The sequence below is a fragment of the Amphibalanus amphitrite genome, unplaced genomic scaffold (assembly GCF_019059575.1).
Source record: "Amphibalanus amphitrite isolate SeventyFive unplaced genomic scaffold, NRLGWU_Aamphi_draft 000571F_arrow, whole genome shotgun sequence".
NCBI lineage: Eukaryota > Metazoa > Arthropoda > Thecostraca > Balanomorpha > Balanidae > Amphibalanus > Amphibalanus amphitrite.
In genome coordinates this window covers 255,905-279,605 of record NW_024882065.1, presented here as the reverse complement: position 1 = coordinate 279,605, position 23,701 = coordinate 255,905, and the positions used below count along the sequence as shown (strand labels likewise).

The 23,701-nt window shown below is 52.2% G+C and overlaps 1 protein-coding gene across 7 annotated transcripts in view; it reads right to left on the bottom strand.

Moving 5' to 3' along the window:
• Positions 1–6,418: 6,418 nt before the first annotated feature.
• The window catches only part of LOC122394068 (CUGBP Elav-like family member 1), a 103,926-nt gene continuing 86,643 nt past the window's right edge, over positions 6,419–23,701 (bottom strand). For 3 of the 7 annotated variants that reach the window (XM_043390625.1, XM_043390629.1, XM_043390632.1), the window contains 9 exons: positions 22,312–22,391; positions 21,568–21,705; positions 15,745–15,853; positions 12,315–12,443; positions 11,393–11,467; positions 10,415–10,561; positions 9,894–10,103; positions 9,315–9,462; positions 6,419–8,265 (listed from right to left, as the gene is read on the bottom strand). In XM_043390625.1, coding sequence (XP_043246560.1) covers positions 9,335–9,462; positions 9,894–10,103; positions 10,415–10,561; positions 11,393–11,467; positions 12,315–12,443; positions 15,745–15,853; positions 21,568–21,705; positions 22,312–22,391 — 1,016 coding nt within the window. In that variant the 3' untranslated portion in view covers positions 6,419–8,265; positions 9,315–9,334. Of the gene's footprint in view, positions 8,266–8,801; positions 9,463–9,893; positions 10,104–10,414; positions 10,562–11,392; positions 11,468–12,314; positions 12,444–15,744; positions 15,854–21,567; positions 21,706–22,311; positions 22,392–23,701 lie in introns of those variants that run through there. The other 4 variants (XM_043390626.1, XM_043390630.1, XM_043390631.1 and 1 more) reach the window with 3 other exon arrangements.

Sequence of the window (23,701 nt, the reverse complement as noted above, 5' to 3'; positions counted from 1 at the left end):
GCCGCTGTTTGTTCCGTATCGCGTATAAAATGCATAACTACACCCGACTGGCTTGTTTACTACCATAACTCCAAACCTTACGACTCCAATGACAGGCATTTGACAGTTGACGATCGAGCCCACTGGCCCGCTCGGCGCGGGTGGCATGGCTCTCACTCGTCAGTGCTCGGGGGAACCTTTTTGGACGGACCCCTCCCCCTCCCCGCTGCTGGCAGCGACAATGTCTGACCGGCTACCGGCTGTTCCGCCGACGGCCGCTCTAAATGCCGCTCTATCGATACGGCTCGGCAGTTAGCGCATGACGAGTGGAGGTGTTGACGGGCGGGGCGAGTCCCTCCCCTCCGTCCCCTCCCGCCGCGTCCGCTGCCGGTCCAAAGCGCCGCCGCCGACCGCACCCAACCGGCGCCATCCTACCGCATCCACGCACCTGATAAAATCTCCATACCAATAACAGCGGAAACAATAGCGCACCCCAGCTACAGCTCGTGCCGGGTCGGTGATGCTTTTCAATCGCAGAGGCGGCAATGGGTTCGCATTTTCCGGAGGAATTCCAGTTTCACACACCGGTCGTTAGGAGACCAGCCGGTGAGTGAAATCGACTACCAGACTGGGTATCACTAACAAGCTCTCCCGGGCGGTGTCCGCACTGGCTGGTCGCCTTCCGGTCTGTCCGAGGGGACGCCGGGGGACTGACTATCCGGGGGTCGGCGCCCTCCGCTGCCACCGCCCCTGGATGGACCGGGGTCTATCCGTGCCGCGCCCGCAGTGGTGGCGGTGAGAGCAGAGGGGAAACATGGCCAGGGTGCCACTGCTGGTCACGGTGCTGGTGATCGCTGTGAGGCTGACGAGGCAGGAGACAGTGGGAGAGACGACGGCTAGTGTAACCTCCACTGAGCCGGCTGATGCGCAGACTACCCTAGGAACGACTGTTCCAAGCGTCACTGAAGAACGGGAGACGAGCCACACCACCACAGAATCTCAGCAGACCAGCGGCGATGGCACCGAGGCCCCGCAAACCGTCCGCGAGACTACAACTCCGTCACCAGTGAACAAAGAAGAGCCTACAGGACATTCAACACCGTCAGAAGCAGATACATCCGAGCATACTTCTCCTTCGGATGAAACAGCCTCTGCCACAGCACGCTCAATACCAACTGGAATCGATCCCGGGTTGCTGACTCCTCCATCCACGAGTGAGACAGAATCAGTACCGAGCACACGAGACGATGACTCACAGTCGGGCCGAGTCGAGTCTGAGGACGGCGAACAGTCTGACTGCGACTTCTCCGAGTCGACGTGCTGGTGGCGATTGGACGGAGCGCCCTACCGTCACTATAGCTGGAGGCGGGGCGCGCCCGAGTCTGCCTTCTACCTGGGAGGTCCCACCACGGACGCCGGAGGAGGCGAGGAGGGCGCCGACCAGGGCTACGTCTTTGTCGATGCGTCTGTATTTAGAGACGTGTTTCTCCCGGACTTTTACATGAGCGCTTGGCTGACGTCGCCGGTAAGGCCGCCGCCCGGGCCGGTAGGACGATGTCTGCGGTTTAAGTACAGCTCTGTCGGAACCAGTGTGAGAAGTCTGCGAGTGCTGAGAGTGGATCATGTGCCGACCATTCAGCCAAACCACACTTCTTGGCCTCGTGAGAACGAGCCAGGGTCTACAGAGATGCCGGCGCAGTCGAGAAACTTTACCGAAAATTTCGATAGTGTTGTGAATACCACCAGTCGGGACTACGTTGTCCACAAACAGAACATGACAGAAACACTGTGGGAAGCTCGCGACTCGACTGATGGTGCATGGAAGGAAGGCAAGATCTCTTTCAACACCGGCTTCGAGCACCGACTTGTGTTCGAGGTGGTGCCGCACCTTCCCTCGCCGGCCGGCCGAGCGTACGTCGCCATCGACGATGTTTCCCTCGCTGAAGGTGCGTGTGACAGCGACTGCAACTTCGAGAAGGATCTCTGCAACTGGATCAACATGGACGAGGGTGACGACTTTGACTGGCAGCTGGGCCGCGGCAGCCGGAGAGGCGTCACGGGCCCCATTAGAGACCAGAGCAGCTCACACTCGGTCAGCCGCGTCGGCGGGTACGCGTTCATCGACTCGTCTCACCCGCGCCGATCGGGAGACATCGCCAGACTGGAGAGCGCCGTCTTCGAGACGCCGGACCCGCTCTGTCTCAGCTTCTACACAAACATGTTCGGAGCGGGCGTGGGCCGTCTTTCAGTACGAGAGGTATCCGGCGGGGAGAACCCGACCGCCAAGGTGCTGTGGAGCGTCTCTGGAGGCTCGGGGTCGCCCCTCAGCTGGGAGCTCGGCAGGGTGACTGTGGCCTCGCCGAACCGCTTCATGGTCCAGCTGGAGGCGGAGATTGGCGAGCCGGACGCCGCCGATATCGCTGTCGACTCCATTCGAGTGGAGCCCGGAGCGTGTCCGACGGTGCCGGCCTCGGCAGGCCGTGTCGACGCCAGTTGCCACTTCAGGGACGACACGTGTTCGTGGGAACTGAGCAGCACCGGTCGGCGGCTGTGGTCGCGCGCGCCTGGCGGGCACATCGCTCTCGGGTCGCCGCCGCTCCAGCCGGCTGACCACTTCCTCAGCTTCGACGTGGACGGGTACGAACACCAGGCTGGTGCGAGGGACACCGTGCTGTCGCCGGTAATCCGCGCACGACCGCTGGCCTGTCTCAGCTTCTGGGTTTACGTGGCGTCCCACATCGCCAGCATGCCGAAAATCGGCAGCCTTCAAGTCCTTCACATCAACGCCACCAGCAACGACACCCGGGCCATCTGGAGGGTGAACAATCACCTGCGTCACGGCTGGGTGCTGGCCCAGGCACCGTTCCCGGCCGACACGCCCGTCAGACTCGCCCTGGAGGCGGTCCGCGGGTCGGGCGTCAGCGGCCTGCTCGGTGTGGACGACGTGGTGGTCCACGAGGGCGACTGTGCCGTCCTGCCGCCCGCCGCGGCCGTCTCACCGTTCGACTGCTGGTTCGACGACGGGGAGTGCCGCTGGACAGTGACGTCACCGGCGGAAGGAGCGGAGACCTGGCGCTCGGCGGCGAGTGGAGCGGGAATTCCGCAGCTTCTCGACCACACGCACCGCGTCGAGACCGGGTACGAGTACTTTGACCCGTTCAACCAGCGCTCCACGGCTCGGCTCGTCTCTCCCGAGGTGCCAGCTTCCACCCAGCTCTGCGTCAGCCTGTGGTACACCTGCCTGGGCGGTGTGCAGCAGGACGCATCGCTCTCACTGCGGCGCCAGCTCGGCTCTGACAACAGCACCACTGAGCTGCTCTGGCAGGTCACCCAGGGTCAGACGGGTCACACCGGCCGCCGCTACACGTGGCACTACGGCCAGGTCCAGCTGCCCTCCGCCGAGGACACGGCGCGGATCGTAATCGAGGCCATCGGCATGCAGGCCGGCTTTGCAATCGATGACGTCAGAGTGGTCAGTGGTGAGGTGCCGTGCCCGACCAGGCCCGAGTGGGGGCGCCCGGCGCCGCCGGAGTGAACTAGTGGTTCGTCAGACTGTCGCCAGGGGGATGCAGGTCGATTGAGGAACTCTGTTATAGGAGAACTCAGAGAACTCAGCACTGTGCTTTGCCTTCGGTTGACGGTGGTGATTGGTAAAGAAGTCATTCTGAAGCTTGGGCTATCCTGAGGGAGGTGAGCAGGCTTCGATTTATACGGCAGAAGATCAATATTGATTTGTGTAGGCATAATACAATAAATAGGAAAGCAGAGTTCAGCTTATATACCGGCGATGTGTATATACCGACAAGTGTCTACCGTCCTTGCAAGGTTATTGTTGACAGTGCATTGTGCGCATAAACCATTAAACCCCATGTTTACAGTTTCGGTGTGTGAATAGTTGGAGCTAATTCTGTAAAATACATTTTGTAACAGTACCAAAAGTCGTTATGCATGAGCATGTCATTTGCAGTAAGACATGCCAAAAGAGTGACCAGATGAAGCTGTTAACATGTGATACCGGTACTTTGGTATTGGTCGCAAGTACTTACTGTTATTTTTATTTCTTTTTTGCCATGGACTTATGTATGAACATAGCGCTCATAGCGTCTCAGATCTTCTCCACTGCAGACATCATCTGAGTGAGTACGAACATCATTACAACCTTAAGTCATTGTGCGATACATTTGGAATAATCCTTTTTAAAGGATACCTACCTATAAGTGTAAGAAGAAGCTACATCCAGGTCCTCATCTTGGCGCTGAACTAACTAAGAGAGAAATGTGTGCTCTTGCATGATAAACATCACATGACTGCAACGTCAATTAACACTGAAGCACAATTGACGACTGTATCATCAGTCACGTCGGTAATCGCATTCCACAGTTCACTAGTGGCTACCTTCCTCCATTTCGTGATAAGCTTGGCAGGTCAAATTTGTAGGTACAATATATCGAGTGCGCCGAACATTTAGAGGACTGCTTACTTCGCTGAATGTGGAGTGTCTTGCCGGCACACCACTCTTCGGGCAGTTAGTTGTGCTTGCATGCCTAAATCTGGGCTGATGTCATCAGCGTAATAGCACGTTCCGGAACAGATGTCACATCGAAACGGCATGCCTAGGCTCCAGTAATCATCAAAATGGTCCTTTCATGTCTGATTTGATGCTTATCCATCCGTCGTATTCACTCTTAATCGTTTTAAAAGCCCACAGAAAAGCCGATCGGTAAGACGGAGCCGAGCTTTGTGTCATGCGGTACAGCATAACTACAGGCGTTTACCACTAACGCCATCTATGTGGACTAGGCAGTACTTCAATATAATGTGGGGTCGCTACTCGCGCTGTCAGCTGTTGAGTTACCTTCGCGCGGAGGAGTGGGGAGGGGGGAGGGGCAGTGGGACAGAAGAACTTACCTTTCAGGGTGTCCTTGTTCTCACCGCCTCCCGATGTCTTTTGGCATAGCTCCAGTACCACCGGCACATTTTCCATTGCCGAATTACCAGCAACTTCAATTACTGTGGCTTGAGCAATATGCCTTATGCACGACGAATGCCAAATATGGCGTGTCTACAGCTGATTCAGATTACATTACCATGCCTCGACCTCAAGCTGGAAAGCGACAGATCTTCTTTCTTGAACGCACGTCTGCTCGTGACCAATCTATTCCACTCAGAACACACCGTCCATACCCACAAACTCAAACAAAACACACGGCCGCGAGCTCCCATTGCAGCGTCTCTCAGCACGTCCCCCTTGCCCTGCCGCCCGCCGCGCTGCCTCGCCGCCGCCGGCCGCTCGCACTAGTCACGTGACCAATCGCCTGAGGGTGGACGAACATCAGCGCCGCGGTTCGCTCGACGACTGTCACCACTCGGGGCGGTATATAGATAGGGCTTTGCTCGGGACTGCCTTAGGCGGGCGAGCACAGGTGCCTCCTCTCGTTGCTTGAGACGGGATGGACTTTTTTGCCCCACTGAAGGTTTAGGTTTTTCCTTGGATGGACTTTTAAGCTGAATAACTTTAATTCGAAACGAGTCACTGACAACATCGATGCAAGTTTAACCATATTTCTTAGTCGTTATGAAACTACAATAAAATGATGCAAAAATAAAGAAACCATTAACGAACACAAATCAGAGTGTCTTTAGTCTTTACGCAAACCGATCGTGGATTGTTGATATGATGTGTGACCTCTATTAGGAAAAGTGGTCAGGTTATTCAGCGTCCCTCTGCGGAGAAAAATAAATGTGGCTCGGTAATTTATGATTGTTGACGAACCATCTGCCGAACATAGCTTGCCAAAGTTAAATGGTGGCACCTCACCAATCTTCGCCTGTCCGGAAATCGTTATTCTTGTGAAGATAACGTAACTGATTATGACATTTCCCATTAAAATTTAATTGATAAAACTTTTAAATTTTGCTTCATGGATTTTAGAAATCATGTTCTTGATATCACTATTTCATACTATCTTTCGCTCCATTGTCGAAGTTGATGGGTCTGTTAGTCAAAGATTTAAATCGACTTCAAGAGCTTGGAGAACTGTATCAATTATACTCGTCTTGAGTGTACGGAAAACGCACAGTTGTGGCTTTCAAATTATATGCTTCACACAGCATAGGTAAGTACCTATAACGTTTGGGATTACCTTATGCGATTACGAAATGTACATACGCTTCTTTTAAAATTACTGAGCGAATTTTCCGCTTTGGAACTCCCTTTCTTATGTCATATTTAAAAACCGCTTAGTTTTAGGCCGTCTGACGTCAGCACTCAATAAATTCATGAAATACATGCGCATTAGGTATTGTGATAGGTACATACTACCTTGTCTGTGACCGTGTGCTTATCGGTGTTCACGAGCAGAAATACGTCCTGACGCGTGAACAATACTTGTCTGCTCTCTGTCTCGGTCGGCAGTCCATACAAAGCAAAACCCTCAAATTCTTCTCCATATTTATATATAATCCCTTTCAATGTACACAAACGCATGTCACGGGCAAATCACAATGCATCGTGTAGACCTGCCACTACCATGATAGCTGCAGAACACTGTCACCACCCTCAAGGTCGCACGGTATATAAATGGACTAGCACTAGCTCTGGCGTTGGCGAGGTAATATTATCGTGTCTTCAGGGGGCCGACCCGGCCGTACGGCGGGCCTGCAATGCCCAGTGCGAGATTCAATCACATGTTGATGCGCTCTCGCCAACGGCAGCGACAAGATCAAGGATCGGGGCAGATCGGGAGAGGAGGGCACTTTACTTTGTTTTTCGCAACGTTGGATCAGATGGAATTATGGATAGAGCTGGAGATCCATAAAATCGTAAAGATGCTCTTTTAGCGAAATGAAAACAGAAGCATCAGGCACCAAAATACTCCATATTTTGGTGGTAAATTGCGGTAAATTGCGATGTGATTCACTTAGATTCTTTTGCACCGGACACACACTCGAAAAACTCTGCCTGCCTTGAAAAATGTGACAATTCGCCTTGAAATTCTCCCCAACAACTGTATGTTTGGGTTAGGAAGTTGTTGCAAGATAATTTACTGTCGTATGAAAGTTTCTATGACTATACTTTGCCGATTGTACCTAGCTAGGTATTTTGGTGCAAGAGGCTTCGGATCAGAAAAAGCGCAGGTGACATAGGATGCTCAGCCTGGGAGACGTGGGACACGGAAACTGGTACCGCCAAAGCTATAAAGCCTGGCCAATCAGCAGTACCTCCGCTCAGAACAATTCACCTCCGTCGCGAGCAGCAGCCTCAGAGACCACCGCCAGGTGATTCCGTATGCTGCGCGCGACAGGCGACTGGCTTACGGAGAACGCTGACAGGATGCCACACCCTCGTTTAGCTTATTTGGTATGATAGATCGTCTGACGACTCTGAGAGACGAACATTTACCGGCTATTTGTTCTCATGATTCACGTCAAATTCGTACTCTGACCCTGTATCGTAGCGCCTCTCAACAACAGAGGACGGGTAAAAACCGATAGCGCTCTCTGTGAGACATACATGCCACATAAAACGCTGACAAACTTAACATTTACAGGCAGAAAAGGGTAAAACGAGAACTAAACACAAAGCTGTAGCGACACCCACAAAGATTCAACTAGCACTACAAAGCCCATACAAGCGGCGGCCGGAAGACACGGGACAAGGAGGACCAGTAATTGCTGGTTAATTAAAATAGCAGCTCGTTATCAAAAGATCAGGGGTTAAAATGTACACAAACAACAACTTACTATGTTTTAGAAGTCGGTTTATTGCAATATAGCCCTATGAAGGGAAGCGACCTTCAATAATTTTGGGAGATCTATTACGTTTAGCCTAGAACTAAGCATGATTCGTCGTTCAGACTTGTAAAAAGTTCTTGTAAAAGTTGGTATAAAGTTCTTGCAAAAATGAGACTTAAAGTGGAAAGAATGTCAAGTTTTGTTCCTTTGGCATCCTCTCGGCTGTCGTCTCTCCCGGCCGCCTTACGGTAAAACATAAAACAACGAACAGCCGACAAACACAAAACTCAATAAACAGGACTACAAAATGTACATTCATGGCAACAAAGCATGGCGCCACTGAGCCACCGTTTGCGGCAGAGCTATAACAGGGCTGCGCCGGGCAGTCAGCGCGCGCAGGCGAGCGCACGTGGCACGTGGCACGAGCGTGGCGCGCGCGCGGGGCCGTCCTGCTTGGGACGGAGCGGGGCCGGGGCCGGGGCCGGGGCCGGGGCGCCGGCACTGGCACTGTGTGGCGCAGACAGACGGGGTCACACACGCCACCTAGCCAATCTAGGGGAGAAAAGAGGAGCCGTGTTAGCGACACAAACCGACGGAACGCGCCAGAGAGACGCGGGGCCGGCGGGCGACAAGCAGAGGCGACAAGTATAAGAAGAAAGAGAGAGAGACGATTGCACAGGGACACGGGGTTAAATGTGCAGTGACGGTGATAACTAATGACCAACAGTGGAATGGCAAGCGCAACAGAGACACTGTGTGCCCCGGGAGACGACGGTCGACACTGAAAGCAAACGGAACCGGTCCAGTTCAAACGAGAAACGAAATAAAACTTATTACGGATAACGGATTACTACGACAGAGATGCGGGACGATCGCCCCTGGAAGACAGACACAGACAAACAGAAGAGACGTAAAGGTTTGTACACAGTTTAACTATTGACATTAAAGGTTTACTATTTGGTTATGGTTGACGTAAAACATCGTACAAGACGCTATTTCAGTTCCATTACAAAATAACATTGATGAGGTTAGTGATGATCCTGCAATTAGTGAATCTTGTAAGAAACGTATCCTGAAAATGCAGCATGTTACATGTAGGGCTATATTTTATGTAAAACAGTACACTGTACAAATCTTTGCGGCACACGACCACGCTATTCACATCGACCATTACAAACAAAACGACTCTCACTGGCCACCATGATGGCACCACCTGAACTGGGCGTATATTTGGCATGACTAGCTTTCACCCAATGGGCGCGCACATTTCGATACAATATCGCGGAGCATGGGTGGCATATTTGTACCAATACGCTGGTCACGGAGCCAGCATCTAATGCCACCATCAGAGACACCTTCAAGCTCATTGCATCATGTTCAGCATCATCACCGGACCCTCTAGCACACCGCCAAACCGGAAACACGCACAGAGACTCGACGCTCGCGCACGGCATTTGACATTGACTGCATCGCCTGAGGGCAGACCTGACAGCTCGCGCCTCCGAGCCCGGAGGAGCGCACTCGAGAGACTGTTCGGGCATCTCTGCCCCGTCAGCGTAGGTCTCTCGGATGTCAGTATCACAGAACGGACCAAAACTTACTTGCACTACTCGGCCGGCGGCTAATATGGCTTCGAGGCCTCTTTGGAGCGTTTCAGTTGCACTTTGAGCCGCTTGGTGCCGATCTGGAAGCCGTTCATGGCCTGAATGGCTGCCTGGGAACTGCTCGGGTTGTCGTACGACACGAAGCCTGAAACATTGAAACGGACGTCAAAAGGCGATTGAGGTCATCGAAAATGCAGCGAAGCATGATAAAGTCGTCTTATTAAAAATCAATGTTATACTAGAATATAAGGTGCATTTTGCGCACATTAAAATAGAGCAAAGACGCTTGCTTTAATGATGCCTTCGCAAACATTCACTTATTCTTAATTAAAGGCAAAAGAACTCCCGGACTATGCACATTACACATTACGAGTTGAGTAGTAATAGACAAATATATATATATTGAGACGGGTTACACAGCACATTGGGTGCTGTGTAACCCGTCTCAATTACACATTACATTCCATGTACTGTGTCTCATAAGAAATACGCCGGCATGTGCCAAAGAAAAGGGCTACCAAGACATTTTTCGGACACAAGAGTTTTCTAAAACCTTTTTGAACAACCATATCTCACCGAAGCACTTGGACAAGTTGGTCTGTTTGTCGATGAAGACTTTGGCCGATATGACGTTGCCGAAGGGTAGGAAGGTCTGCGCCAGGTCGGAGTCGGTGAACTCCTGCGGTAGGTGGTAGATGAAGAGGTTGCAGCCGTCCGGACCCTCCATCTGCCGACCGGCCGCGTTGCTCGCCGCCGCCAGCGCGTTCTGCGTGTACGCCGGGTACCCTGGGGGCGGAGAGGGGGATGTTGTGCAGATGCCGTGTCGCATGGGCAGGGCGAGTGGGTTTGGAAGGTTGAAATTTAGACCTCAGGGAGTGAAGCCCCCGATGAAGGCTTCGAAGCCTACGCCAGTACTTCTTATTGATGTTTTAGACACTAAAAATCACTTTAAACGGTCATCAATGACCTAAAAAGTGAGGCATCAGCTTACAAAGCGCCACAATCCAGAATACTACCCTTCCTTTGGGGCTCGTCTTTCTATCGGACGAGTATATTTATCAAAATTTGCCAGGTCTTTTCTAGCATAAGATACTCACCTGCATACTGTTGTAGCGCCGAGAAGCCGCCGAGGGACTCCAGGCCGGAGCCGGCGCCCAGGCCGTTCAGTGACGTCATAGAGCCGGCTCCGAGAGCCAGTGACGTCACCGGCAGTGAGGAGACGGGGCTGGACTGGGCCAGCGTGCCTGTCGGAGCTGCGCGTTAGTCCATAGCGGACAGGGGCTTTTTACAGAGAAGGATTGGCAGATGTCGGTATCTCTGATCTCCGCCCGTATTCAGGCTGTTCCAATAATTGCGTATTTTTGGCAGTAATTTAAAGACATACGATGAATGTTTAGTGCTAAGAAACGCTTACTTGATTTGCAATGTCCATGGCTGAAAGGATGCTGAATTAATGGGGTGTTATTTGGTAGTATTAGGCATTCACGCATCGATTGTAGATAAACGGTAACACTGAAAACAGGCATGCAAGATGTAAGGCTAAGGATTCATGCATATGTTTGGTTGGAAATGGCATAAGCATTCTCGTAAAGTTTGGCAACAAATAGCGTTTTTAATTCGTTTGAAAACGAGTTAATTAATTAAGTTTTTATCGAAACAGAGCTAAGTTATTCATAGAAAGGGATGACATATTTTCTATTACTTTAACAATAAACCTTAAATATTTAGACATTTAAATTTTAAATATTTAGACCGCAAAAAACATATTTCCAATAGCAAGTGAAGCTACATTTATATGTACGTTCCTTTTTGTTTTTGAGCACATGACGTGGGCTTTGGTGGCACCAGTCTATAGACCAATTTTTGGCGACTCAGTTGCCCTCGCCGATGCATAGGTAGGTTCTCCACACAAATAGCACATGACATTTATATCTAAGTTACCGCTACTCTCTGTATCTATTAGCAGCCTAGGTGAAGCTGATTAAACCGGCACCCAGCCTGGTGAGCCCACACAAAGCGCTGGTGAGAGGGGGAGAGAGAGGGAGAGAGGCTGCCACTGCGCCCGCTCTACCTACCACACGCCAGGCCCGGCAGGCCTATACTGTTAGAGTTCATAGCTGCCAGAGGCGCCAGGCTGACGGTAGTCAAATCTACGAAACGAAGAACACGTGAGGTCAGGCGCGACAGGTCACCCGAGGTCAGAGCGGCACGCGCGCGCACGCACACAAACACACAAACACGCACACACAGAGGTCAGAACCGAGCGGTTCGGATACGATAAGGCACGGACGAACCAGCATGCACCAAAAGCGGCGGTCAGACGGGGTCAGAATACCGGTCAGAAACACGAAACGTGACCGTTACTGTGTACAGAAGCTCATGCCACAGGAATACGAAGATATTAACCGACAGAAGTAGCAAAGCAGCCGACCAGTATATGTCGCTAATCTACGCCTAGACAAGGCAGCTGGTGACGTGGTTTCATTGAGCTTCGACATCAAACACATGGTAATGTGGGCTTGAGGTCAGATATTTTGCTTAGTTCTTTTCATTATTTTCGAGCTGAGCTATGAGCATTATTCAAAAGCCGAATATAGCTTATTGTCATGAAAATCGATGATGATTGGTAACGAAGCGTATCCATTTCAGAAAAGTAAGTAGTAACAGGGTTCTATGGTGTAAGTATCTTTCAAAGTTAGCCACCAAAGCGCATCGGTGGCGTTCCATCCATCAACCCTGAATGATTACCAACTGAGGTCACCTGACAGGAGGCTGGAGCACCCACAGAGCCCTCAACAAACCAAACACGGCACATACACACAGACATACAAACACACCCACCAGGGACAGAAAGCACCGCGCGGGACGACACACGGCATCGACAGAGTGCAGAACGGCCGCAGACCTGTCAGAACGTCTGCCGAGACCGGGGCCGAGTCGACGGTCCCGAACTACCGAGATGTCGTGCAACAGAAGCCGAGGGAAGAGGGAACTCACTGGGTACCGATCCCTGCAGGCCGCCCATGAGCGACTGGAGACCCGAATTGGACAGGTCGGTGGTGGAGCCGCCCGTGCTGTGACCCAGGGTCATTCCGGAGCCCGCCAGACCGGCCAGACTCTGCAGACCTGCGCACAGAGGGGAGAGGGTGGCCGTCAGTGGAGACACAAGTCACCGAACGAATGATTGCCACACGCTGTTCCCATTTCACGTATTGACTGTCCCGCTGAACAATAACAACACATAATGTATGCATGGTTCTGATTTTCGAGAAAAGAATTATTTTAATTAGGATTACAGTATAGAGAACATGGAGCGTTGCTTGGGTAAATCAGTTAGGCAAGTAGAGATACAGGCACCCATTTGCAGTGACAACAGACCTGCTTCGAAATCGATGCGTTGAATATTGATTTAAGGCTCTAATCAATGACAAGGAAGTATATAATAAATCGTTCGTGATTACGGGTTCGCTCGAGTCCAAGCACGACTGAAATAGTGCGTGCTCAGCAGGCGTCTTCATACAAATAAAGAAAGCCGACGGGCGAACACAAACAATCCCTTTTTATGGACCATTATTCGCGTTAATTGGAGGCCAATAGGCAGCTGCTTGCAGCAGGTGCTCCAGTGGATGTGTGCTCCACTCCAACGCATCGAAAGCTTTTCATTATGTCTCCCAATCAGTTGAGTTCAGCTATGTCGATCGTAAATGAACCAACTGGTCTAATTATCTAACAATGGTTATAATTCGCCGCTAATAAAACCGTTTCTGTTTCGACTAACTCATCTTTTCTGCCTTCCACTTTCGTGCTCGCTACATGAGTAAAAAATACCTATACGAGCTTATAGCTATTTCATGTTTGTCGCTGATCAGATTTTCCCTTCACCGACGGGCCACCCACCGCTGGTTACGGGGGCGACCGACGGGAACGACCTGGCAACGGCGCTACGAACAGGGATCAACGTCAATCCCGGGTCAACAGAGGGATCACCGTGGCAGCACATCACGTCATATGACGTCATGTGACGTCCACATACGTCACAGGATGTAAGGCTGGCCAAAAGAGCTTCCGGGCTCATGCTGGGATGCACGAGTGAGGTCCGACGGAAGAGATTTCAAGGATGTGCGTTTGGCAGATGGTCGAAGGCAAAAGTTAACGATAATGGGCAATAGCTAAGAGGGGAGAAAAGATGGTGAAAGCAAGAAAGCAAATATAGGTGGGACATTTCATTTACAACTAATGCAACAATACTCAACTACGGAATGTTCGCATGCAGACTTGGCTGCGCTTGGTAGGGAACAGTTGAACTGTGCTAGATGGAGTAGCCTAGGATCGAGCCGGGTCGATGCCGAATCCGCCGCGGTGCTGCGGTTAGCGATGCCAAGTCGAAGACAGCCTGATGGCTGACAGGAGTGGAGTGGGACGGTCTGGAAGCAATCTCGCGGCGGATATTGGGATTAAAATCGGCTGTCGGGAGGAGCGCCAACAGGTGCGGCACGCGACAGGCCGCCATCATCACAGGACATTTATCAGAGCCGGGTCTGATGAACGAGTGGCGCCGCCGGATCTGGATCTCATCCAGCCGGCCGCCGACCATCGTCCGCGGCCTCTAACTTCTCCGCCAGAGCGAAATGAGGCACCTCGAGATAAGCGATGGCGCCGAGCGGCTATTCCGGCGTTAAATTGAGATCACTTTGGTGGAGTGTCTGACAAGGCTGTCGTCTAAGTTGTCCGAGTCGCATCGCTTCTTTGCGATGCAGGGCGACTTTTTGAGCGGTGTCACCGGAACTCCAGTCATCAGCTCGAGCAGTTGACAGCGGTGGGCGCCAGTGGAGGCGCCACGTGTGGTCGGGGCACGGGTTGAGCGCCTGTGACGGGAGACCCACCGCGGCGAGGCTGTCCGTCAGAGTAAGGAATGGCGCACTACACCGTCCACCAGACCGCTGAAGACGAGACTGATGGTGATGTCGGTGTTCACTCGGGGACTACGCCGACACGCCGACGTGGGTGGTATGTGGCACGCACTATGGCTCCATGAGGGGTGGAACGGTGGGACAACGGTCGTTCCGACTCCCGAGGGCTTTGTGGAGTTGGTGTTTAAAGTTCTGATATGCTCAAGTGATGGAAAATGTTTATTGTTTATCGTCATTAACTCCTTCCGATGGTGCGCAGGATTCAACGACGACCTCCTCATATACTGTAGAATAGTTTCTGGTCAAAAGGCTTTTCAAAGAGCAATGAGCATCAAGTTCTTACTTTTAGTTCCGTTCTACATAGATCTGCGCGATGACTTAGACGCATCAACCACGTCATTTCGGGTAAGGTCCAGTATCAACTGGGAGACAGACCATCTAAGGACTAGGTCACCTAAGGTCACCATGCGTTGGGCGGTCCTCCCAGGTCTGGGTCAGAGCTCGTTCAGGCCAGAGACAGCTCTCGGTCGGCGCCGGAACCCCTCCGTGTGTGAAGTGACAGCTCGAAGAGCACCCCTGGCGCGGAGCCAGCACATTGACAGGATAGAGATGTCGCTTGCCCTGATGGCTAGGAGCCGGTGACAAATAACCTGTCCACTAACGAGCCGCTCAACAGGTCAAGAGGTCACCGTCTGAGGGCCGGCCGCCGACCAACTGTCCCGGTGATCGAGAGCCAGCCGATTCTGAGCACCCCCGGGAGGGAGCGCATCAGCCAAGGCGCCTATGAGAAATGGCTGCTTGTTACGACGATGATAGCATCAAAGATAAACTTTACCACAAATTTAGTTCTTTAAATAGCAGACTAGACGTAAAATGTTTCAATAAGAATTAAGTTTTTACAGTATGGCTCTAAAAATGAAGCGATGGCATCAGGCCATTGCAGTTAATTGTCGCCCGTTAATGCATTCACGTGCCAATGCGGGTGGGGTGTCCTGTACGCCAGAACGGAAAACCCTCTACACTCACAACAGGTGGTCCCATTTAGCCCATTATGTCACCGGAAGATGAGACAATGGCTGAAGAGGCAGCCGGCGATTAGAGAGCAGTCGACCAGATCGCTAACGGGCCCGAGCTGCGGGAGGGGCGGGGTGGGGTGCAACCTCGCCCGAGATGTCACCGCGCCACTGCCGCAGATGACACACTGGTGTGGTGACACAGGCGTAGTGACACAGGTTGGGTGACACACTCGCAGAATCGCGACCGGACATGCCGCTGATGAGAGGGAGCCCGAGCCATAGGGTTCTTAGAAAGGCTATCGACACGCAAAAGATAATCCGGCCTTCCCAGAAAAGTGATGTCAAGGAATTGGACGTAAAATCTAGGTCATTCGCTTAATTCTAGGTCCTGTCCAAGTGTGATGTTAAGCTTCTCCGAATCCTTAGTTTCGGTAGAAATATGGGAATATCTCAGCAGTGTGTGTGACCTCAGATCTTCGGCGAGGCTCGCTGACTACGTACCGTGGCCATTTGAAAGCCCTGATGAGAGCAGTGGCGATGTGGAGAGGCCGCCCATGCCTCCGATGGGTGACAACGCCAGGTTGTTGCCTGTGTTCAGCTGCTGCAGGAGCTGAAACAGAACGAAACTTGATGAGACATTGTTGCAGAGACAGTGTTGGTGGAAGTATAGTTGCAATGACGACAACTGCTGTGGTAGAGGGCGACCGCGGCGGCGCGCGGGGTGAAGGCGGCCCCCGGGTCCTCGGGCCAGGCCGGGTCGACATCTGGCAGGGAGCGCCGCCAAAAATCAGAGCGCTCACGCCAACGGTGCTCATTAATTAGAAGGGCTCGACACTGTCGGCGGTGGCGGCGGACTGGCCAGGGTGGCGGCGGGGGCGGCGGCGCACACTCGTCACACGTGGAAACTATTTTTACTGCGCGGACGACAACTACAACTGTCTCTGGAACGAGCGGCGACTGTCTCATTATGCACGGCCGGCCAGGCACCAGACGCTAATGACAACATGGTACACACTTCCGGGACTTCCGCCCTGAGAATGCATGGCACTGAAAAGAACTTACAAAACGGGACAATTTGATTGCTTACTCATTTTCTACGTTCTCCGGATAACGCAAGTACAACGTCGCTTTATTTCAAGGCAGCTTTAGTGCTTAAGTGCAGTCCCAACGCGTTCAATTTCTCAACAAACGTTACCTCCATCAACGCAATGAACGGAAAACGTATTAACTATTACACTCGCATTAATCCCGCCACCAAAATAATGGTGAACACACCCAAGAACCACAGCTCCATTAGTCCACAGTCAATGTTTCCGCTCACAAATTGCGCCTCCCAGCGGTAATGGTCACAACATTTGGCGCGGTGTGCATAACAGTTCGTCAGACAGGTGCCGTATGGTGCCACTTGCGCCGCTGGCACCGATCCCGGGGGTGGACCCGCCCCGGGCCAGCGGGCGCTGTACCGCACACCCCAGCCACTCTGCTATTGTTGGCGCCACCCGGTCACGACACACTGGAATGTGTGGCGACCAAACAACAGCGGCGATCAGAGGAGAGCTGGCTTGATGCGCTATGAAATCAATGGAAATGCATGCATAAAAAATAAGACGGTGCTTTAGCAGAGGCAATGCAAATCATATGTAAATTCTGTATTTCCTTCTATGCTCTTCAAAGTCAGGTTTTCTTTACGAAGGAAAAACACCAAAATGTTTTGAGACAGGAGTTAGGAGTTAGGACTCACGTTTATGCTCGGGCTAATCCATTTTGTGACATCTTTTGTACGTTTCAGATTACCAGAAGTTTAAAAGTTTCGATTAATGTTCTTTTGTATGGATACAAAAACTCTTGAATGTACGACGCTGTTGCATATCGCATGCCATATTCAGAGTTCGCTATCCAGTGAGACAGCCTTAAACACAGTGAATCCTTTAGAGCCAAGGGGTGTGAGAAATTTGTAGTGTCGGTTTTAGACTTTATTTGCAAAAAAAAAAATGTATCACCACTAGCCACATCATCAAACGAACCGAGTCAGCTTTGCAAACCGCATCATAAATTAAGCGCTGACCATATAGGAACAGTCGGAAGAGACACCCACCGCAACAACAACCAGGCATTGACCTTCGCAGTTGGCAGCTCTGCGGTGCCCGGGTACAAATAAGGCAAACACCACGTATGTACAGCAACAGCACTGACCGGTTGTAAGCCTTCAACTGCAGAGGATGGGATGGAGAGGAGGGACGAGGATTTTAGCGCCCGGTCCGTGGGATTAGCTCTGCACTTTGTGCCGTTTGCACCGCCGTCACTTCACCAGATTGTGGTGGAATCAGAGAGACGGAGCGAGAGACAAGCATGCGGACCTTTAAAACGTGACCAGATAATCAGAAGAATGCAGAGGGTATTATGACAGAGACTGAAATAAACCAGTTCATATTGCGTAGAAGACCGTCAATATTTCGGATTTGCATCGTTTATCTTGGTCGTGTTTAACCCGCGCCCTGATGGGGTCTGCCGAGCAACGGGGGGGGGGGCATTTTGGCCCCCCCCCCCTAAGATCTCGAGAACCACGCAACATAGCGACAAGCGGTAAACAGCGTTGGATAGCCCCAACGGGGAACTACCTTGTGACCCAATTTCATTGACCTCGGTCAAACCGATGACGTCACAGGTCAGGTCAAAGGTCGAATTTTCACCGTTTACAGGCATTTCAAGAAATGCGTTGTAAAATCGAGTAAAATGCATTTCATTGAAAATCATCGATGGGGAAATGTTCATCAAACACATATTTTGCTATTTGAGGTCACTGATACCAGGTCAGGTCACAGAGGTCAGGTCACGGGGGGGGGGGGGTCACAATATGAAAGTGTCGTGTGATACATGTTTTATGGTCCATTTGACATGGCAAATGCGACTATGTGGGTCAGGCAGACTTTTGGGCCAGCTTAGGTCACGTTTTGGTCAAGGTCAGGTCAAGGTCAGGTCAAGGTCAGGTCAAATTAGGTCAAATTTCAAAGCTAATATTTTTGCATAAAATGGGTATCGATGCGATGCAGCTCATCAAGGGGAGTTCAATGGTGGTCTCCGTTCTGCGCTACGACGTCTAGAATTGCTAAAAAATGAGTTCAAAAATTTGATGGCATCAATTTTTAACAGTTTTTTCGCTATAACTTGGCCAAAAAAGAGGTATCGATCTAAAATTTGGTATGTATATCGAAGAGCGCAGGGACTATCACATATATTCCGGTTTATTCGAAATTCGAAAAAATTAGTTTTTCTAACAAAATCAATATTTTATTTTTGAGAGTCATAATCCCAAAATTTCGAAAATCCGAGATAGCAGTTTTGTAGCGCCGTCTTTTTTCTACACAACCACAAAAAGAACTTTAAAATTGCTTGTTAACTGTAGAATTGGTGAGCGTTTCAAGATGTCATGTTTTTTGCTCATTTTAACTCGAACGTGACCTCAGTTTGACCTCAATAACTCCTGACCTGAGGTGACCTGTGACTTGAAATTTTGTGTGAAGGTGTCAAATTGATGCCCGGTAAGGTACCAAAAATTTGGCGGCGCTGCGCGCCGCCGTTTTCTCGCTATTTAAGAAAACCCACAGGGGGGGGGGGGCCAAAATGGCCCCACCATCAGGGCGCGGGTTAATCTCAATCGCCCTTCTGTTTTAATTGGGCTCGCATTTGTTTGGTATAGTTAGCTCGGACCGTCTCTAATTGCAGAGAATTCCGTAATATCTACGCAGATCCTCCCATCTCACCGCCCTTTTCATTCCTTCCCTCCCTTCGTCGACTTGTATCCGCCCTGTTTTCGCCCACCCTCGTAGTGAGCCGGTCTTGATAAGCCCTGTACTCCGATTCATCGGCCAGTACCCGCCCCTGTTTTGGCCCACCCTCGTAGCGGGCCGGCCCCAATCAGCCGTGTGGCAATGCGTGCCACTCGGCGTCGTCGCGATCACATCTCCGTCCTTCCGGAGCCCAGCACGACTCCCAGCCGGCGCCAGCCAAAACATCAGACCCATCACAGGGCAGCCGCATTGTGCGCCCGGCATCAGCCAGACAAATAAACGCCGCTTACCCTGGCCGGGAGGGTAAACAGGGACAGGTGGCGCCAGGCCGGCCCGCGGGGCCACGCTCTGTGCCGCTATACCGCCCACAGCGCTCCTATGGCACTTATATGCCACCTGTATCACCTCGAGCCCACTCTACGCCAGTTCTGCACCGCCCTAGCCTGCCCTACACTGCCCTAGCCGGCCCTATCCCGCCCAACCCCGCCTTTTCTCACCCCACCCCTCCCCACTCCTGGAGGACGGGCCGCCGCCCAGATTCGCCCCGGGGGTTGTTTACACCGGCCGCGCAATAACGTCGGTGTTTATTTTCCAGAGACGTTATCACGGCGCATCAGGGAATGGCGTGATGGAGCCGGTCCCCGGGCGCCCATAAGGAATATGTGGGAGGAAGGGGAATGGTACTGATATCGGACTTGGGGTGAGAGGCATGTAGAGATATCTTGACAGGAAGACATCGTGTCACATCAGAGATAACTTTGCGTAGAAGGAATTAAGGAAAAAGTTGTTTGCAAATCGAAAATAAACTAAGTTGTAGCTCCTTGCGCCAGGCGCTGTTCTAATAAATCACATGGTAGGCTTGAACATGTTCTAGAAATAGCTAATTACCTCGAATAACTCACTCCAAGTGATAACAAATGCGAGTGCCACTGCACTCGGCAGTAGCTCACCGGAAGGAGCACTAATTGATCAGCATGTCGTCTCTAGGATGCGCGGCATACCGGCGGAGGTGTGGTCAGGTCACCTCATTAGACCGAGAGGCCGGCGACGATGGAGCGGTCTCACACACACTAAGCAGGTGCCGAGTGGCCCAGCACAGCGGGATGGCGGGAACAGGACGCATCGAGAGGACGGCAGGACGGGTGACAGGTGCGGCCCTCCGGCACCTACTTCACACCCAGGTGTATGGCCCTTCCGAGCCCTCCAGCGGCCTCCCGCTGGAGGGCTCTTCTCTTCGCACCCAGCTGACATGTGCAGCCCTCCCGAGCCCTCTCTTCACCCTCCTCGCACTCCGGTGACAGGTGCAGCCCTCCCGAGCCCTCCCCCAAGCCCTCCTCGCACTCTGGTGACAGGTGTCGCAGCCGGCGCGGCCGCTATTTTTGGCTCCACACAGGGCCGAGCGGCGCACAGTACGCGGCCAGCGCCTGGCGACAGTAGCAGGTGAACACGACACGGCTCATTGGGACTCCACGGTCCAGGATGGAATGGCACATCTACGCGTGTCAGTTGTTGTCTATTGGAATGGTTATACTCCGCTTTGTCTCCTGAAATTTCAGACCTTGTCTTCGGTGTTATGGTTTGCTTACGGTTCGCTTTCCACGAAGTCGTTTTCTTCTTCCAATATCCTGTTTTAACCCGACTTATCCCGTCATGTCCCGTTCCTTTACGCTCCATCACGTCCCGTTCCGTACCGCGTCTTAATCCTCTCGTCCTATCCCGTTCTTCTCTTCTTCTATCCTTCTATCCCCGCCTTATCCTGTCCCTCCACCATCCCTAACTCCCGTGTCTCATTACTCCCACCCTCCCCTCCCTCTCCCATCCCCCTCCGCCCACTCTGATGGTTCCCAGGACAGATTGGCGGCGATCGGCCGTCCGCCGACCGCGGCACTCTCTGAGATTGATGACGGCCCGATTAGTTCGGTATGGCACCTATGCCGAGCGTCTGCCTCCCGTCCCAGTCCTGACAACCGCCGAACGCCCTCTCTGCCCCCCCTCCCTCCCACACACAGGGAGGGGAGGGGGTGAGAGGGGGTGGAAGAGCTGACGTGTGTCTCAGGGATGCAAGGTCAGCCGGTAGACTGATGATGTAGAGAGGAGTAGATCTGATAGTTACGGAGTAGGCTGTGCAGAAATGGGTGCAAGGATGGCTGAGCTCAACTAAGACGGTAAAGTCTGTTTGAAGATTATGCGTTATTGGCGCTACATCATACCAGTCCAAAGGCAAGAGGAACTTCATTAATGCGAGCTTCACTGCATGGACATGGACATTGTTAAGCGTTCATTGACCTTCACTGGCAGCTAAGATCCGCAAATCCTGGTTAGATCGCGGACAGAATATCAAGATACAGGATACTTGTTTATGATTCAGCTCTCGTCCAAACCTGAAAACACACCGGTGACTGCGCCGGCGACACATTTTACATGACGGCGGCAGGCAATTCACCGTAGCTTGGGTATCACGTGACGTGCGCCTATGCCACTCGGTGATGTGATACCGGGTATCACGTGACCTGTGGCCCACCCCACTCAGACTCACCGCGAGGTACTGCGGGTTGAGGGCGGCCGAGTTGACGCCAGACGTGTTCCACAGGTTGGTGGCCAGACCCTGTATCCGTTTGGCATCTTTCTCCTTCTGCGTGTCGGCGAACTTGACGACTAGAGGCGCCGAACAGCCCTGTCGAAAAGCAGCCAACAGGTAAGAAGCCTATCTAGATGTCCTGTTAGAAGGAGTTCACGGTGCAATAGCCAATAAAACAATACGTGTGCGACCTACTTTGACTCATCAACGTGTTCTATGTGGACAGTGATACCGGTAACCTCTATCGCAAGCATTCCTAACAAGGACTTGCGTCTAAGATCAGCGTCCATCTCCAGCTACCACCGGTTACAACAATGACAACCTCTGCGGTACCTTGTCTGTCACAGCGGCCCTTACACGGCTGCTGTTCAGCACCCGCGTCCAGATCCAGTCGCGGAGCTTGGACAATTGGACACCGACCCTCATCCCTGCCGCGGTGGTCTCTGCAGCACACCCGGTACTCGGAACCCAATAAGGCACAACCGGTCCCCGCAGTGCAGGACGTAAAAAATGAAATGGTGCCTAAAGGCTCTGTAGATGTCAGGATGGCATTGCAATTTCAATACAGTGACAGATTGTATTGACGATGGATGAGTTAAATCCTTCATTGCTTGAAAGACAACGAAGGCATGACCTAAGACTTTGCTTGTTAAAGAGACAGGGGTGATGAATTTACATCACCTTCCTCCTCTTAATACTCACCTCCATAGTTTGTGCCTGGTGCATGCCCTTGATGGCAGCAATGGCGTACTGCCGGGACGCAAACGTTACGAATGCACATCCTGCCAAACAGAACACAAAGTTAACATACAGCCAACAATCTACCAACGTACGGAGGACGCTGACAATCAAAAGGGATCATTGTACGAAGCTGATAAAAGCAGGGCGCCTGTCATGCCTGAAAGCAGATAATTCAACAGGGTTGTGATACGAAAGTGCCATTACTTTATACGGGACACCTCCCGAATCCGTATCGGCCCCGACTGCTCGGCCCCACACCGCACCTGAACGAGCCGGAAACATGCGCCGTCACACGCGACAAGACGTGAGGACCAATACTGATTACCGTCTGCTGCCCCGCGCCGCCGCGAATAACTGATCAGCCGAGAGGGGGTGGGCGGCGGACGAGGAAGAATGGAGAAAAACGCCGCGACAAAGAATCAGAAACGTGCTCAACTAGTGGACGTGATATCGAGACAAAGGCAGAGCCTGGTCAGGGAGTCATGTCTCAAAGCTTAATCAGGGAACAGTAACGTGTGTTTACTCTCATGTTGTTTCCTCAATTTCGTGATCTCTTGGGTATTCATTGCGCACACCACAGACGTGTCAAACCGTATTTGAAGCAACGGCATTTTTTCATCGCCACAGGAATGGGTGCGTCAGCGCGCGACCCAGTGTAACTGTAGCCCGCGCGACCGAGCGTGCCATGAAACCAAAGAGGTGTGTTTCACCGTGCAAAACGTGGCGTCGAGTTGCAGCATCACGTGGCGTCGTGTTGCAGCATCACGTGGCGTCGTGTTGCACGGCCGTCACGTCCAGACAAGCTCGGTAGTTCTTAGAGAGCCCCACGGGTCGAAACCACGGTCTACGGTTCTAAAAGGCTCAATAAATGGGGAGGAGAATTAGCACTTGCTTTTTACACCAGAAATGACATGTCCAACGTCGAACCCGTTCAATTTAAAAGCATTGACTGAGTGTGCGTTGCTGTAGTGAAATAAGCACTAACGTTGAATATCTCTAACTTAAACACACAATTCAACAGTTTTAAACCCGCTAACGTCCGCACAGTGTGCCCCCTTTGTCACCGTCCGCGCGGTAAGCCCACTCTGTTTGCTCGGTCACGGTTCCGTGTTGCACTCCGCGCTCCGAGATCTGCCGCAGCCTCCGCGCCACAGGACGCCGGCCCGGACCGAACCGGCCAGTCCGGACCGGATCGGATCGGCGGTATACCGGTTGTCGAAAATCCGGCACCACGGAGGTGCTCAGGGTCGGATTAGGGCGCTGCGGCGAGGCAGATGGGCTCGCTGACCGCACCGTGGTGTTCCGCAGAGTGCAGGAATTCCTGCATAGGCGCCACAGGATAGAGTTGTTG